Source organism: Lampetra planeri, chromosome 33 (genome assembly GCF_965212315.1).
Source record: "Lampetra planeri chromosome 33, kcLamPlan1.2.h2, whole genome shotgun sequence".
NCBI classification, from domain to species: domain Eukaryota; kingdom Metazoa; phylum Chordata; class Hyperoartia; order Petromyzontiformes; family Petromyzontidae; genus Lampetra; species Lampetra planeri.
Window position 1 is genome coordinate 6,494,660 of NC_136139.1, and position 17,642 is coordinate 6,512,301.

At 46.4% G+C, this 17,642-nt stretch overlaps 1 protein-coding gene and 1 non-coding gene across 2 annotated transcripts; both read right to left on the reverse strand.

The window, feature by feature from the left end:
- Positions 1 to 6,374: 6,374 nt before the first annotated feature.
- Positions 6,375 to 14,264, reverse strand: LOC144729701 (ADP-ribosylation factor 6-like). The gene has a single exon (XM_078610136.1). It carries the CDS (start codon positions 13,184 to 13,186, stop codon positions 12,659 to 12,661), a length of 528 nt encoding a protein of 175 aa, XP_078466262.1. The 5' UTR covers positions 13,187 to 14,264; the 3' UTR covers positions 6,375 to 12,658.
- Positions 14,265 to 17,253: 2,989 nt separating this feature from the next.
- On the reverse strand, positions 17,254 to 17,335 carry TRNAS-GCU (transfer RNA serine (anticodon GCU)). The gene has a single exon. It is a non-coding gene; the product is annotated as a tRNA-Ser (tRNA).
- Positions 17,336 to 17,642: the final 307 nt, after the last annotated feature.

Here is a 17,642-nt window from a genome sequence, read left to right on the forward strand (position 1 = left end):
GAACTAGTAACGAATTGGCATGTTTAGTTTACGTAACAAACCTTACTAATTGGCTGTATCAGGTCGGTGGGGGGGATTTAACAACACATTTATATTTACGCGATCTTACCCCCCAAAAAAACCCCTTTGTTATGGGCACAGTTAGATTTCTAGACAGCAAAAAAAAAACACCGTGCGATTGTGACCCTGGGCTCGCTCCTCCATTCACGCTTGGCAATGTCTCCCATAACATCACAACACACGCACGCGGCCTTGCTTGAAGGCCACCATCCTCAACAGACTGAACATTGAGGCCGAGTTATCTCAGAAGCTCAGATCCGGCCACGTGGCTCGGCGGTAAAAGTGAGCGGCTGAAAGTCGGAAGGTGACGAGCTCAAATTTAAAATACCAATGCCTAGTTTGGAGGGAGGTGAGTGGGGGTTGACTCAGCCCATCATCCTTGCGAGGGTGATAAACAAAAACAAGTGCAGTACCACTTTGCGGGGGTAAGTCAAAAGTGTATGTCCTATGGATAGACTCGCCCCCGCCATATGAATGTGGATTTTCCATCACTGGCCCGGGGCTGTTAACGGGAGATGAGCACCGCCTCAATGCTCATTTGACCAGAAAATCACTTTGACTTTTATATGAGACAGTAGCAGGACGGACGATTAATTTGCATGGTGATTACACGCAAGACCAGTTGTGTCCACCAGATGTCGAACAGTTTCCAGGATGTTCACGACAACAGCATTTACAAAGTGTGGCTTTAAAAAGCAAGATAATTTCATAGAAAAAAAATATCACTGTCGGCAGAAAGCAAAGCTGGTGCTTGGATCTCAGAAGTCGGTACAACCGTCTGCTCTCCTACCTGAAGAGGAGCAATGAATGACCTGCATTCTCATTCTACTTCTATGAATTTTGATGTCAAAAAAGTACAGGGTGTTTGAAAAAGATGGACCCAATTTCAAAGCAAAGCGAATTCAAATCGGGTCCATCTTTTTCAAACACCCTGTAGTATTTTTACTCGACCAGCAAAGCCTCACCGTTCGCATTCCGGATGACGTGTCTGTCCTCGACACCCCTGTATCGCTGGGCATTTGAACAATCTGCAGCAGGACATATTTGCTCTATCTGATGAAGACCACCAACACAACATGCGGAAGTTATCGCGCGTCGCGGATTTTTTTCTTACAAGGGGCTCTCCTTGGCTCAGGTGGTAGGTGCTGCCGCGGATTTCTTTCTTACAAGGGGCTCCCCTTGGCTCAGGTGGCAGGCGCTGCCGCGGATTTCTTTCTTACAAGGGGCTCTCCTTGGCTCAGGTGGCAGGCGCTGCCGCGGATTTCTTTCTCACAAGGGGCTCTCCTTGGCTCAGGTGGCAGGCGCTGCCGCGGATTTCTTTCTCACAAGGGGCTCTCCTTGGCTCAGGTGGCAGGTGCTGCCGCGGATTTCTTTCTCACAAGGGGCTCTCCTTGACTCAGGTGGCAGGAGCTGCCGCGGATTTCTTTCTTACAAGGGGCTCCCCTTGGCTCAGGTGGCAGGCGCTGCCGCGGATTTATTTCTTACAAGGGGATATTATTGGCTCAGGTGGCAGGTGCTGCCGCGGATTTCTTTCTCACAAGGGGCTCTCCTTGGCTCAGGTGCTGCCGCGGGTTTCTGGAACGGCCTTGCTGTTATCGGGGCAGTTCAGCTGTGCTTGCATTTTCCTGCACGGATTAGGGTTTGTGTACTGTGTGTTAGGTGTGCATGTGCTAGGTGTTTGGAGTGTTCAGTGTGTGTGCTGTGTGTGTGTGTATATATACTCTCTGGGTTTTTTCGGTAAAGTCACGTAGGTAAAAAATCAAATAAATGAAAACAACTAAATTAAATCACGACGTTTCGGGCGCAACACAAGCGTCCTTCTTCAGGTGGTGACAACGTAGCGAAAGCACAACCGCTTAAGTGTGTGTTTGATTTTTTACCTACGTGACTTTACCGGAAAAAAACAAAGCGTATGAATCATTGCAGTCACGAAAGCTTCAAATCTAGAATGTGTGTATATATTGTGTTGTGCGAGTGAGGTGTGTAGTGTGTATTGTGTGTGCGTGCAAGGTGTTTGGAGTGTTGAGTGTGTGTGCTGTGTGTGTGTATGTATTGTGTTGTGCGAGTGAGGTGTGTAGTGTGTATTGTGTGTGCGTGCAAGGTGTTTGGAGTGTTGAGTGTGTGTGCTGTGTGTGTGTATGTATTGTCTTGTGCGAGTGAGGTGTGTAGTGTGTGTTAAACGTATTTGGCGTGTGGAGTTTATATCTGTGTGTTCGGTGTTTGTTAGGGCTGTGTCGTGCGGTTTTGGTCCGTGCCACAGTGTGTTGTAGTACTCGAATTGACAATGTTGTGGGTTTACTCTCCCACACACCGGTTTACTGTACGAGAAACGAATTGGCACGTTCTGTTTACGTGACAAACCTTACTAATTAGCTGTGTCGGGTGGTGGCGGGTTTAACGACGCATTTATATTTACGCAATCTAACAAAAACAATTCTTAGTGTGTGTTGTTGGACGGTGTGAGATGTCGGTTATGGTTTTTGTCTTACACGTAGAGAATATAATAAAACACTGCAGCTTTATTGGCACCGATTTGACCACAGCCCTGTCAGCTGTATTTCCAACGCAGTGTGCTATAACATGCAAGAGCTTGCATTCATTAAAAAGAATTTCCCCAACTCATCAGCTTCTCAATGTCATGCCTCTTCCTAATTGCTTTATGCTAATTGCCATGTCCTAGCGTGCCTCTCTCTGAGAGGGCGCTATAAATAAGCAGCACACTCTGGAGGTGACGAGCGGAGTTTGGAGGCGCAGACCTCGGGAGTGTGTGTTGCTGCAAAGTTGACCGCTCCACTATCGGCGTTTTGCACCTGATCTTAGTTTGCCACCTTGCTTACGGCTTTTTTTTGTTCACAACAAAGGTTCAATTTTTTGTTCGTATATATATTTACTGATCAGTGCTAGAGATATGATTTTGTTTGGCTAAGTGCGCATTGATATCCAGCATGGTGAAGTTTGGTAATTATATCCCCTTCCCCCCCACCTCACGATCTCAGAATCAGAATATTTAATTCTACTGGAGGAATCCGATGAGCTACCAAGCTTATTTTTTACAGATATCCTGTACTACGTGGCATGGAGAGGCCATTGCGTCCAACAGTGGGTTGACAAAAAAGTCCTGTACAAGCAGTGATGTCATGAGCATGTGTTGTGTGTGTGTGTGGCGTTTACACGTGTGAGACTTGGAATTAGTAAGCAGTTATCAAGATATAAATACACGCAAAAAATGTTGCTTCATGGCCTTGCCGAACCAAAAGAACTGGATTTAAGTGGTGAAATCCAGTGACCATCCGCACATAACCAACTTGAAGGAAGACAGAACCGAAAAAAACTACATTCTTTCCTTCCTAGCAATACACGTGCACTGTGCATTGTTGAAGGCGCGTTAATGATGACAAAGAAAAAACACTCTAAAGTGACTGTCTGGAGTGTTATCATCAGTGACGTCGCAGGCAGCGAGACTGCGGTACATCTCAGTGACCCTTGTACTGACGTCGGTAGAATGCCCTCCTGCGCCTCTATTTAAAGTCGTTTTGGTCTTCTTATAATTATCACAACTTCAAACTTTCCTACGCCGCCGATTAGCGCGGTTTGCTACGTATGGTGGGAAAGAAGTTGTACGTAAATAAATGCAAACTTGTGATGGGACAGCCCAGGTAGAAAACGTGCATATAGTCACGACCGTGACGTTTTTCCCCATTTAGTCTACCTATAGGTGCACATTTTCCATGAATTTGCCCTTTTGAGTGGCATAAATGAAAATAAAAACCCGATATATTTACGAATTCTATGCGGTCACCGATAGTGACCGCATAAAAAGTTAAATCCGAGCACATGCATGCAGGCAAGCACTCAAATTTTGCCAGAAATTCTGCCTACACTTGACCTGGCCAGCACTCTCAACGGCCAGCAAAGAGCTGGCATCGCAGAGATCCTGGGGCTTGATCCTGGCTTTCAGCCGGCTGTAACTGAATGGTCTCTTTGGAATCAAATGTTCAGTTTGACGTTAAAATTACTTTGATTTTTTTGCAAGGGAGGTGGCCAAGGTGGCTTAGTGATCAGAGCGCTAAATTGCCACTGCTGATATTCTGGGTTTAAATATGGGCCGCCGGATGCGATTCACATGGATTGTCAAGTGGAGCGAATCGCTGGTCTCGGGCCCGGCCACCAATCGGGTTAACTGCGGAGGTCGCAAACGGGTTTTGATTCCTTACCCATACCCGTACCAGGCCGCACCAGGGTCGCAAACGGGTAAGGGGTATCGGGTACCTGATTGCGACCTCTGGGATGAAGCCATGTTGCAGGCGCGAGTGGGTTGATTCTAGGAACTTGAATTGTGAGAAGAGACAAGACGTTGGGAAATGAGTGACAAACGGTTACTCACCAGTGACTCACGGTCTACCCGTACCCGTACCCGGCCGCACCAGGGTCGCAAACAGGTACCCGTACCCGGCCGGGTACGGGTAGCCGGGTATCGGGTAGGGTACGGGTATCGGGTACCCGGTTGCGACCTCTGGTTAACTGTCATGCAAGGAACATTTAACTCCGGAACAGGACGGGTGCGAAAACGCTGCCCCCTATTGTAGATAAGAGGTCACCGAAAGACATTTCTCAAACTAATTCGGACATATTTCTTCTGCAGGCCATTCTCTGACACGGGGTGGTGCACAGCTCTGCATGACGTTTATACAATTTGTGGAAAAGACCAAACCAAAAATCTAACGACTTGAGTGCACTACTATGGCACTCGTAACGCCACTGCAGTGTGCCAAGAGGTACGTGGACTCACGTCGTGAGTAGTTGTCTGCAACTAGCAGCACACTGCCCTTACACGGTGTGCCCTTCACGTGGATAGAGGACCTCCTGAAGTCACTTCACTCGTTTGTGATGCCATCATCTGGGGCAGTGTTCTCCACACATGTTCAATGGGGGGCCACTTTCGCCAATAAGACATCAATGTGTGAGGGCCACCACATTTTAAACCATTGGGTTTGACTGCCATGATGGGGTGATGTTCTCACGTGTTGTGTATTGTCGGGGCCCGCTCGTCAGGGGCCGCAATGAAGACCACGGATCTCGGCCCGTTCTTTGACGTAGGGTGGAGTACTGCCAGCTGCGTGGGTGTTGAATGAAAATGCCCTCGTCTTGTGACGTAACGCCGATACCATAGTTGGAATATAATTGGCAGATGTACAAACGGAAAAATTTAGTTTTGCGTCAATTTAGTAAATCTCACCAGCAGTTAGTGGTTGCGCTGTGACGACACTAACAGCAGGGCTATTCGCATCCACTCGTTACAACGATTTTGCAGTGACGGCTTTAATTGTTTGCTGCTAAAATCGGCAGCCAGAAGCTGACAAATGCCATCAATTATCCCTCGGGTCCCTACCAGACACCATACTGCGCTGTCATATTGTAAAAAGATTGGCGTACAATTGCAGTTTTCAGAGTAAGAAATGCATTCATGACAGGTGTTTTGGTTGGCATGGGTTTAAAAAAAGAAAAACTTAATTCAATGGTGCCTGAGACTGAAAAGTAAAATTAGAGAAATATTTGTGATTACTGTAAGGAATTAAAATATCCCAACATTAAGAATCAATATCAATCATAGTGAGGATGTTAAAAGTCTTTTTTTTTTTTAAGACAGCCTCACTTAGTCTCAATATACATTTTTAGGAAAATCCTGCATTGAGATTTTCAGCAAATTCCATTGTTTTGCATGTGGGAGGAAACCTGCACATCCACACAAGAAATAATACGGAATATACAGCTGTTCATCAATCCACTGCTAGATGAAGACCTCACACCACATTGGCTATGGGAGGGTTGATTCACCATACTTCACTATGCTAGTCGGTGAAGGTTGATAAAGGGGAGGCTCGGGACCAATTCTGATATCACTCGCCACTTACTCGCCATAGCCACTGCTCCCCCACACCTGTAAGAAGACACTCAAAGCTCCGCACAGCTCTGTTCATGAACCTATTTGCTGTACTGCTATCTCGTGGCCACCCAGCAGGTTTGGGAGTTACACAAATCCACGTGATCCACAACCCCTTCCCAGATCGCAGGTATCCACCATCACAGATTAGCACGGTTGGCTGCGTACGGTGCAAAATAAGTTCAACATACATACTGGGCTCAGGTTCGGTGATAATTTTAATACCAAGCAAGGCTTTCAGCCACTGACGAATAGGATTCTTAATATTCAGTAAAAGTGTTAGGACTAATATACCAAACCCAAGCATGTATTTTGAAGAATTAGGATTCACTGGTAAAGCACAGGGCACAAACTCAACTCACACTCAAAATCGTTACTCATAAAACCATGTATTACTTTCTTAAAAGCAACTCTTCTCAACCCTTCGGAAAATGAACGCAAGCATCTGCATGTAAACATCGCGTTACAATATTATTTAACATCCAAAGTTGCGGTACAAAGTTGAGGTGTCGGAATTTTTTTTTTTAGTCTTCAAATAAGATGGAAAAAAACACTGACCCGATGAACAATGCTTTGCGACCAAATTGGTGCGAAAGATCAGATTTTATGGCTTATATTTCTTCACATGGAAAGCTCCAGTTTTTAAGACTCTTAACACGTTTAAGGAATTCCTGTTTCATGGCGTTTTTTATGGAAGGAAACAAACACCTGGAGAAAACCCACACATAGGAAAATACTACGGACTCAGTTCACATGTTGGAAAATGTTTGTTTCAACCGATTTTATTTGTACATAATTGTGGCCAGGTCTCCATTAATAACTCTGGAGACAACCACCAAGGTCACGCATTTTGAACGATTCGTCAAGATGTGAATCTGGCCCTAAGCCTCTGCTTAAAACAGGACAAACCTACTTTCTGTATACACCCCTACAGTCCCATCCTATAGCCCAGCAAATGGGCACATTACGCACATCACCACATCTCTTGCTATAGAAGCAGAAATTCAGAACTCCTATACGATCTACCAATCCCATCTCCGAGTCGCTGGATTAACAAAAGGTGGGTAATGCTGCCGCCACCACCACCACTCTCAGCCAGCAGCAGTTTTAAGTCAGGCTTGGTGAACCACCAAGCTCCAACTTTCCAAGTCTACCAATGTTACTCTTTGAAATGCAGGGCATTGGCCGATATGTGAAGTTCACAATATATACATACACACACACACTCTCTCTACCGGTCTGATTGGAAAGATTGGTTTGGTTGGTGGGTCCCAGGGCCTGGAGTTACACAGAACATTCGAGCACCGATACACCCCAACGTGACAGGGTCAACGGTGTGCAGGTCACCACGTGGAGGCCAACGTTCTGCTCGCATAACTGCGAGGCACATTTTACACCATGGTGAAAGATAGGCATGACCTGTCAGGTTAAGTCGAAACAGGGTTGTTGCATTTTATTTTATATTATCATAAACTTATTGATACAGAATAACAAGCCTCAATTCACTTTGCAACGAAAGTTTTTTTTAAAGATCCATACATTAAAAGGCAGTAATGGTGATGAGATTATAAAAAATAAAAGTGAGGAAATTAAAACAATACAATTAAGCGATTAAATCCGAGATGCAGATTAAAAACCAGTCCCGATATATGACCTTCGTGCCCATTATGGCACTAAAATGCCCCATCACTAAAGCCTTACAAATCGGGCCTTTTGTCTAGTTGTGGAACGCGTATTGGCTCACACGTTACGGTTTTTACAGAGCAGCCCAGAGCAACAGAAAGCGGACACCAAATCAAATAAGCGTTTTCTCATGGTGGAACTTCCAAACGATTGATGTTCACGCAAGCAATGTATGAAAACACAATCTCAAGGTGGTTTTGAAAGGCCAATACAACGAGTGTTTACATGGAGTTGATTGAAAACCAGAGCCACAATAAAAGCACATCCATTTAAATTTCCCACAGGTAAGCCTCTAGTCACCTTTTTGAACCAGCAATTCACTTCGACTGTCACCCGAAGCATCCAAAGGTCATAACAGTGGGAACATTTGAAAGCAATATTTGAGTGTCTGACAATTTCACCAGTAATAGTTCCATTGTAAAAAGCATTGTCAAAAATATGGAAAAAATCTGATTGCTGGCTCCCCTCATGGGCAACTCGGATGAACACTTACAATCAGATTAAAAACGAACACATGACGTTTGAATGTTCATCACGTCTTCAAACAACCATTTTTCCAATGCCTGAACAGAACTCCATCATCACTCTGTGCCACTGCCGTGTACCAGGTTGCCACAGTTGCTCATCATAATAGTAGAATGGCCTTGGCGGTGGCGCATTCGCCACTTGTTGCAAAAGTTCACGGGTCGAATTCAGCGGCCACCCTGGTCATTACCGTGGGTGTAACAACCACGACAATACGCACCATCTGCTCAACAGTGGACGGTAAAGATCCTCTGTCGTCATTCGCAATAGGATTGAAATTTGTCGAATTCTAAGTTACTTGTAAAATTACTCAAATCGAGATTATATATAGCAGCAATCATCGCAGATTAATGCCCCAAATCACTCTTGCAAATAAGAATATTTTGGTCTCTCATGTTCTCAGCTGGTTAAACAATAATCAACCGAACAAACTTAACTAAACGTGTTGCCGGTAACCAAAGTCTGCGACAATTTCCCCCGTTTACCATGGCCTCAAATTGAATCTATAAAAGCACAGGCCAGTAATAATGACATAACTTTTTATTTCGCTTGCTAATGGCACTCCCCTACATGGCCAAAGCAGGATATGACAACATACTCATTGTCGATTCGCCCATCGACAATGTCACGCCTTTGTCGCGCGCAGCTTTGGCTGGAAATTGTAGAGCACAGCACTGCACCGTGCGACAGCAAGGCGACAGGGCAGCAAACGGTCGGCCGTCGCTTTGTAAAAAAAAAAAATCACTGCATGAAGACAGAAACACTGCTTCACGGAAAATAGCAGCAACCTGTTGGTTTTGCTGCCAGTTATCAGCAGAAGCAGCCTTCTCGCGATCACAAATTCAGCGCATTTAGGGATCATTCAACATCACCATTTATCACACGTAAACAAATCACAACCATGGGATGGGAGAGGGGAGACATGCGAATGTATTTTTTTCAAAATAAATTTGGTGAAAATTCGAGGGGTGTGAGGATAGGCAACAGTGTATAATACCCCATGCATGATGTGAAAATGGTGTAATGTTGTATGATCCCCCAAGTTCAACATACATTTTTTTTGGCCAGTTAGAAGACCTTTAAAAAACAAGTATGACCTTACACACCATGCATTTGAGGTCAGTCGAGTGTAAGCATCACCCCACACACAACCAATTTACTTAAGAGGTGACTGTGACACGTTAATAGCATCAATGTACATTGGTATATAAGGAACAACAAAAGCGTCAGTGTTTTGGGAACCATATACCTGTACCGCAGGTGAACAAGTGAATGGCGAATCCAATTTAACATTCCGAATGAAGTTTTGAATGTGAAAACTAATTTCAGTTTTTTTTATTAAAAGTCAGATAGGTCTACTACATGTTTTGTATCGCTCCAAGTTGTGATACAGGATCATGGGTTTCCAGTTTCAATTCGCTCAAACAAGTTCAAGCACATCATTTATTTTCCCAAAATCTATTTTGTATAGCAATTGGCTTAATTCTCCAATGTGACCAATTGGATCAATTTTAGTGGGGTCGGTTCATCCATGATTTGCATCACCACAAATGATACCAGATTTAAATTAAACGAACCATTAAAATCGACCCAGAAAGGTGTTCCTTTTCAGCTCGTGTGGCGTCACTTATTAGAAAAAGTAAAATGCCAAATGTAAATGCGCAACCATGCCATCGCAAATAACATTTCAGGGACTGCCTAGGCAACAGAGCATAATCACCGACTGAAAGTGCCACTGTCATTATGGACAAACACAGCCTTATAAACCAAAACAAAGCTAACAGGAGCAAGCTAACATTTTGGCCGATGGCACTTGTCTGCTCCGTACTATGACAAAGCAAGAAGAGACCACCGACTGGGATAGTAGCTTGCCATGTATCTTTCAGTGCATCATAAGGCAGTGTTACTTAAACGACGAAGGTGATCAAGTATTTTCAATGTGGTTTCCAGCTGGGCCAAATGATCACTGTAAACCACACTCCTGACTAGTATCGCTGGGAACGAGAGAAAGCCGCATTCAAATCGAAAACGCCCACGCCTTAAACCGCCGCCTTGACATTCAAATTCCATTTGTACAAGTTATTTCTTTAAAATAATAACATTTAATAATAAAATCTATATCTTATTTACGCAGCGTCTATTAGAACCCGCTGGTTTTAGACCCATCTCGTGCGGACACAAGTTAAGTACTGTGTTATTACTTTACGATCTCTGTTTTTTTTTGTACGATCTGCGATTAAAACGATTTTAAACTCGTGGAAACATCGGCGAGCGGCAGAGTTTCAACAGCAGCGCTGCGTCGCCGTGTGCTTCGAGCTATTACGAGTTCAACCCCGACAGTTGCGCAGTCAGCCAACTGCCAACATAACAGGCATACACACACCCACACAGCCACACCAGCACGCACGCACGAACTTATGAACACAAAAGATCCATCATTGATGACTGCTGGGACAAGTGCTGGTTCATGAGCACGTCTTCAGCAGACCGGCACAGCACAAGGTGTTGGGGCATGGCCAGAACCACGTATGGCTCGAAAACCCCTCGTCTCCCCTATGCTGACACTGACCACCCAACACCACCAGGAACTCGCTTTCAGCTTCGTGGACCTAAGACAGAACCATTCCTGGGCTTAGATAGCAATTTCAATACCTCAAGCAATGTCAAGCATATACATACACACAACCCACGCAAATGTACGCAAAACATCTACACGAGCATACACAGCCACACACACACACAATTGTGGTCATTAAGTGCCAGTCTCAACACATGGATTTTTTGTTGTTGGTTACCAATGAATATGCAATCGTGTAACTGCTGAGCAAACGTTATGGCCCTAAACTGCAGCTCTCGTAAGTCCTAATAATTACACAACATAATGAAAACCCAAATCTTGAAGTCAGAAAATACTGCAAATACTGCACTAGATATCTCGCTCAGTGATGATTGTGTGCACGTGTGTCCTCGTTTTAAGAGAATACAATAACAATCGAGCGTGGCCATAAAACCCACCACGAGAGCCAAAGACCTGAACCACATTTAGAACCCAGGTACTGTTTGAGAAGCGCACTCAAAAGTACAACTTTACACGTATATAAAAATAGACGCATGTGCTTGTCATACCATTATTTTCATCGTCAAACACATCGTACATAATTCGAAATATGTGGTATAAGTACTCCAGGTGTAGAGACAGCAGCGTACAGTCAAAGAGGTCCAACGAGTGGCAGGAGACAAGCCTGGTCCCTCTGGCCTCTAAGACCGGTGCCACTCCACTGATCCACCTTGTTCCTGAAAGAGATTGTTTCACCTCAAGAGTTCAAGAGAGCAACAAAGGGGTCAGCAAAGACAGCAGAGTTCTCAGTTGTCGACGACGGGAGAGCAGAGCAGTCTGCCCGGTGGAAATGTTCACGTCCCAAGGCTGAGCTGGGTTCACCGTTGTCTCAGAAACACCAGGAAGAAATGTGAGGTGACGCAGCTTCTCGGTCATAGACAAGGCTAACCTGCCTTCTTACTCCAACACCAGGCAGAACCAGATGCCTTGGCAAATACTCTTGTCAGAAACCCAAGCTTGGTTGATAAATATGACAATTGGGCCACCATCCACTCGTACAAAAACCTGGGGTAAATGAGACATCAACTTCATTCTTTCGAAACAAAGGTGGATCAAGTTTCTTGTCATTGACCCCATTGCGGCTTCGTGGGTCACGGCGATGTTGGTGATGGGTTTAGCCACCATACACTAAAAACAAACTTCAGCCCAAATTAGGGCTAAATCAATCTTAATATTTTCAATTCCGTTGGTGAGCAGCAACGTGATAGACGACCACACCTCCACTGAACACACAAAGCGAACACCTGACCAATCAACTTCACATGAGGGAGGCCCGGCAGTCAGGTTTCCTCTCGAATGACGGTGTGTAAATGTTGGCAACCAACAATGCAGATTCAGGTGTCTCAGTGTTAGCTCTCTGCACAAGCAGGCGTTGGTGGCAAGTAATGATTTTATATTTTTTATTCATCACACTGCTGCTTCAGTTGATGGCAACTTGAGCTCAGGCAGATGGTGTTTCTGTCTCACCCGGTGAGCAGGTGAAAAATGCTGGCGATCGGTTTTAGCCACCAAATCTCCAGTTCACAGGGGACAAACCAATGTCGGCTCCACGGTGGCCCAAATGTCTCCATCTCCTCACCACGTGAGCGGGCGGCAATGTTGCTGAACGGTAGTGGTTGTGTCCACCAAATCCCACACTGCACAACACATTGACATGTCAGCCAGTGGCCCAAGCAGTCCAAGGTGCGTTCCTCACCTATCGGGCTGACGATGGCCGGTTGCCTTGAATAGTGGTAAGTGGCATCTGGTGCAGTGATCTGTTGCCGCCGATCATGATGACGATATGACGACGACGATGGAGTCCTTTTGAGCAGCCACGCACGCCATCCACGCTACGACTTGTAGTTGGACGTGAGCCACGTGAGGCCCTCGTAGAGACCATCGCCCGTGGAGGCGCACGCCGGCTGCACGTACCAGTTGCGGTCACGAACCCTGGTCAGTCCGAGCTTCTCCTGCACCTCGTGGGGCCTCATGGCGTCGGTCAGATCCTGCTTGTTGGCGAACACCAGGATGATGGCATCGCGCATCTCGCGGTCGTTGATGATGCGATGCAGCTCTTGCCGAGCCTCGTCCACGCGGTCTCGGTCGGCGCAGTCCACCACGAAGATGAGGCCCTGCGTGCCCGTGTAGTAGTGCCGCCAGAGGGGCCGGATCTTGTCCTGGCCACCCACGTCCCACACGTTGAAGCGCACGTTCTTGTAGGTGACCGTCTCCACGTTGAAGCCCACCGTGGGGATGGTGGTGACGGGCTGGCCCAGCTTGAGCTTGTACAGGATCGTGGTCTTGCCGGCAGCGTCCAGGCCCAGCATGAGGATACGCATCTCCTTGTTGCCGAACATCTTGGAGAGGAATTTCCCCATTGTTGGTCGATTTCCACCCCCCCGGGGGTGGTAGCCGATGTGAAACTGCCGCAAGGGAGCTGACCAACGCGCTGCCTACTCGCAGCAGGTTGAAATCAAAGGGCCGCGCGCCTATTAATGTTCTACCTTTCAAAACAGCGGCACTGTGAAAATGTAAATTGTTTATAATATTAAAAAAATGTTTTTACAAAGGAGGAAACTGCTGGTCCGCACGTGTACAGTACTCAACTATCCGCCCTTTCGTATCGCACACTCCTGCCGGATAATGAACCGCAAAGCGGGCGAAATCGAGACGTTTGTATGCAAATAGATGTCTAACGGTGTTGTAATTAAAATGACTTACGTTAAAATAGTAAGAGAAGAATGTCGAAACAGTCGTGCGACCTAAAAACTCGCGTCGCCCCGAATGAATCGACAATCGTCGTCGTGAGATGCGGTACTGCAGTTGTGACCACGCACGTGACCTAAATAAAACATTTACACATTACCGCACTTTTAATCAAACAGCGGTACTATTAACCCAAAACTCTTTAAACTAAACTGAGAACGACACGATGGAAAGTTAGCGGTCTTCTCCTGCCTCTTACCTGTCTATGCCATACACAGTAATAAGCACTCCCTGTGTACTGTAGTTATTTTAACCGGCATACGACCGAAACATTTTACACCGTTCTATCACAAAACAAACGATATGTCGTTTAAAAAGGGGCGAAATAAAGCTAAGCTATTTAAATAAAAAACTAAAATAAATCGGCAAAATTAAACACCGTAATTTTTTTTGCCGGCTAAAGGCCTCGAAGCCTACGGTCTTTCCTAGAAACCTCGCGAGTCTCGTCGCCTCCTAACCGGGCTCGGCGCGCCGTATCCGACCGACGTCTCCTGCCCGCCCGCCCGCCTCGCGGTATTTTCCGCTTAAATCGCGCAAACAAATCGGTCGAATCGACCCGTCCCTGCCCGCCAAATCGCTCTGCCGTCGTCGAGTCGTTTTGCTTTAATCCGCACGGGAAACGAGCCGCGAGACGAGCGGCCGAGGCACAAGGCGGCGGTGGGCGGTGGAGTGACCGGATAAAGAGTTCAGCAGCGAGACACCACGCGGGACCCCGCCCCCCCCACCCTCCTACCACCACCCCCTCCTACCACCACCACCCCCTCCTACCACCCCCCCCTCCTACCACCACCCCCACCGCCTCCTACCACCACCCCCACCCTCTCCTACCACCACCAACACCCCCTCCTACCACCACCACCCCCTCCTACCACCACCACCCCCACCCCCTCCTACCACCACCACCACCCCCTCCTACCACCACCACCCCCTCCTACCACCACCACCACCACCACCCCCTCCTACCACCACCACCCCCTCCTACCACCACCACCCCCACCCCCTCCTACCACCACCACCACCCCCTCCTACCACCACCCCCTCCTACCACCACCACCCCCTCCTACCACCACCACCCCTCCTACCACCACCACCCCCTACCACCACCACCCCCAACCACTCTCTCTTCTCTCCGCCAACCAACTCACCCACACACATCCCCTTCAATTAATTACTCTGTTGCCACAATCCACAAGGGAGTCTTTCTCTCACCCCCCCTACACACTACCCCAACCACGTCCTTTATTTAACCCTCAAGCTATTGTTCGCGGTCGAGTGTCTTCCCTGTGTTTTTGTTGTTGTTCTTCTTCTTGACAAGGCGGCCTTGACCGTGCCACGCCCGGGAATCGTTTTATTCTACCAAACATTCCTGATATTGTGGTTGAGCTTTGTGTGTGTCACTGCATAGGGCCACGTTTTTAGTTGGTATTTGGGATAACTAACTTCACAGGGTTGCCATCCTTTCTTTAACCGTGCCACATTTAGTGGTCTCACGATCGAGCCACCTTATTGAAACATTGTACCGTATTGCTACCGTGGTGTGTGGGGGATAACTCAAAGACTGTCATCCTTAACGTTACCATTGCCACACCCAGCCCTTTTTCTCTGATGGCCTTTTAAAGTCTATTAGTCACATCCTTGACATCACTGGCAAAACAGTCTCATCCCTCTTGAATTAAATGCGGTCTTGGCCCCAATAGACCCAACCCGTCATGTTTTCAGTACCGTTCAAAATCCTACATCATTTATTCGCTACAAGAAACTACAGTTGTTGTGCGTATTTGTAAAATGAAGTATTAACCCCAACACAAACACAAATACAATACTCTATACACATTCCTTCACATTGCAGTCGATGACAAAGTCACCCGAAAAGCGCCCGATCTCGAAAGTTCTGGAATGCTAAGCTGAGTTGACCCTGGATATTTTTTGGATGGGCGACCACCGTACACAGCAGGCTGTTATAGACTGTCGTGGATAACAAATACAGTCGTACATTTTAATTTAAAGCTTTCGTGACTGCAGGGATTCATAGGTGAGTAATGCTAAGCTTGGCAGTGTTCATTAGGACGCTGTCTTTCCGACAGCTCTGTTTCTTCACCTGAGGACGGCTGTTTGCGTTGTGGCCGAAACGTCGTGAGAATTTTATTTTATTATGTTTGATTTTTATTATTTTATTATTTCCCTTCTACGTGACTTTACCGAAAGAACTAAGCATATAAATACAGTCGTGTTACCGTACTCCCACGTTTGTGCTCCCCGCCTTCACCCACCCATAATGACCAACGTGGTGATGTATGGACAAACAACCCCAGCATGTCACGGTGAGGCCCCTTCTCCCCTCGCCCCCGTCCAGCAGTCGAGTAACAAAAGTGCTGTGTGGGTGGACACAATAGTGGCAGTGATCGGTGACGTGCCTTTTGTGAAAGTGTGTCCCTCACATCAACTCTGACACACCCCACACATTGCGCACCATTCACAATCTCTCACCCACCCACCCCCCGAACCTCGTTGCTACAGCGGTGTGCAACCTCTCTTGAAGGTGGATTTTTAACCCCTGCACACCCACCAAGCACTGCCATTGCACAATTCATATTGCCTTATGTCACTTAACCGTAGCACAGGTGAGTAATGCAACCATTACGATGCTCTAATGGTGCCGTGTTTGCGCACTGCACTATAAAAGTAAATTTTAGGTACGGTAATGCATCCTGTGCGTGTGTGTGTATATATCAGAGGTGGGACAAAGTCATTGTTATGCAAGTCCAAGTCGAGTCGCAAGTCATCAAATTCATGACTCGAGTCTGACTCGAGTCCAAGTCACATGACTCGAGTCCACATCTCATAGGTGGGACAAAGTCATTGTTATGCAAGTCCAAGTCGAGTCGCAAGTCATCAAATTCATGACTCGAGTCTGACTCGAGTCCAAGTCACATGACTCGAGTCCACACCTCTGGTATATATACATGTACTGTATGGACATTTTACACTCAAGTTGATGTGGAGCAGATGCCCCATAAACCCGGAGAGACCTGAGTTTGATTCCCGGCCATGGCTAACATCAGTGGCGAGTGATATCAGAATCGGTCTTGGATTCCCATCTCCACCTACCCACACTGACAGAGGAGGGTGCAGGAAAAAAAAAACACGATTGTTGCGCTGTAGTTTGATCCAAAGTCTATGCTGGCCCGCTATCACCAACATGAATGGATCCGCGTTGTACAAGGTATGGTCAAATAAACCCCAGGATCCGAATGTTGTGGGGTGGGAGGGAGGCAAGGGATTTCATCCAGCAGTGGATTGAGACGGCTCTAAGTGCAGTACACAACATTCCAAAGAACAATGGAAAAATAATGAATGTCATTGTATACAATACATGTTTCTCACGTTGTTTATTTTCAAACTTCGTCCCTGGAGTGTGGAACCCCATTCCCAAACCGTACATGCGAGACATCCCGAGCCCTGTTCAACTCCAGGCTTAAGAATTTCCTGGTTTTATCTCTCCGTCTATAAACATGCACAAGTGTGTCTGTACAGCATTTTGATAAGCGGCCGCTGATACAAACAGTTCCCGTATTGTATAACACCTTACGTAACCAATGCTAAACAAAGCCAGTTTTGTGAAGAGAAGGAGGATTACAAAAGAGCTGGCAAGAAGAGTGTAAAAAAAGGGTCTCGCGTTCGACAAAGGTGGGATTCGAACCCACGCGTGCAGAGCACAATGGATTAGCAGTCCATCGCCTTAACCACTCGGCCACCTTGTCACGGGCAACAGTTTAAATGCATCAATTGACATGCATAAACAGACATGCATCAACTGACATGCATCAATTGACATGCATCAATTGATATTCACCAACTACCATGCAACAACTGACATGCATCAACTGACATGCTTCAACTGACATGCATAAACTGACATGCTTCAACTGACATGTATCATCTGACATGCAACAAATGACATGCAACAACTGACATGCAACAAATGACATGCAACAACTAACATGCATCAACTGACATGCAACAAATGACATGCAACAACTAACATGCATCAACTGACACGCATCAACT

Bases quoted from the DNA above. Each gene is read 5' to 3' on its own strand.
- LOC144729701 (XM_078610136.1), bottom strand. From the start codon at position 13,186: ATGGGGAAATTCCTCTCCAAGATGTTCGGCAACAAGGAGATGCGTATC.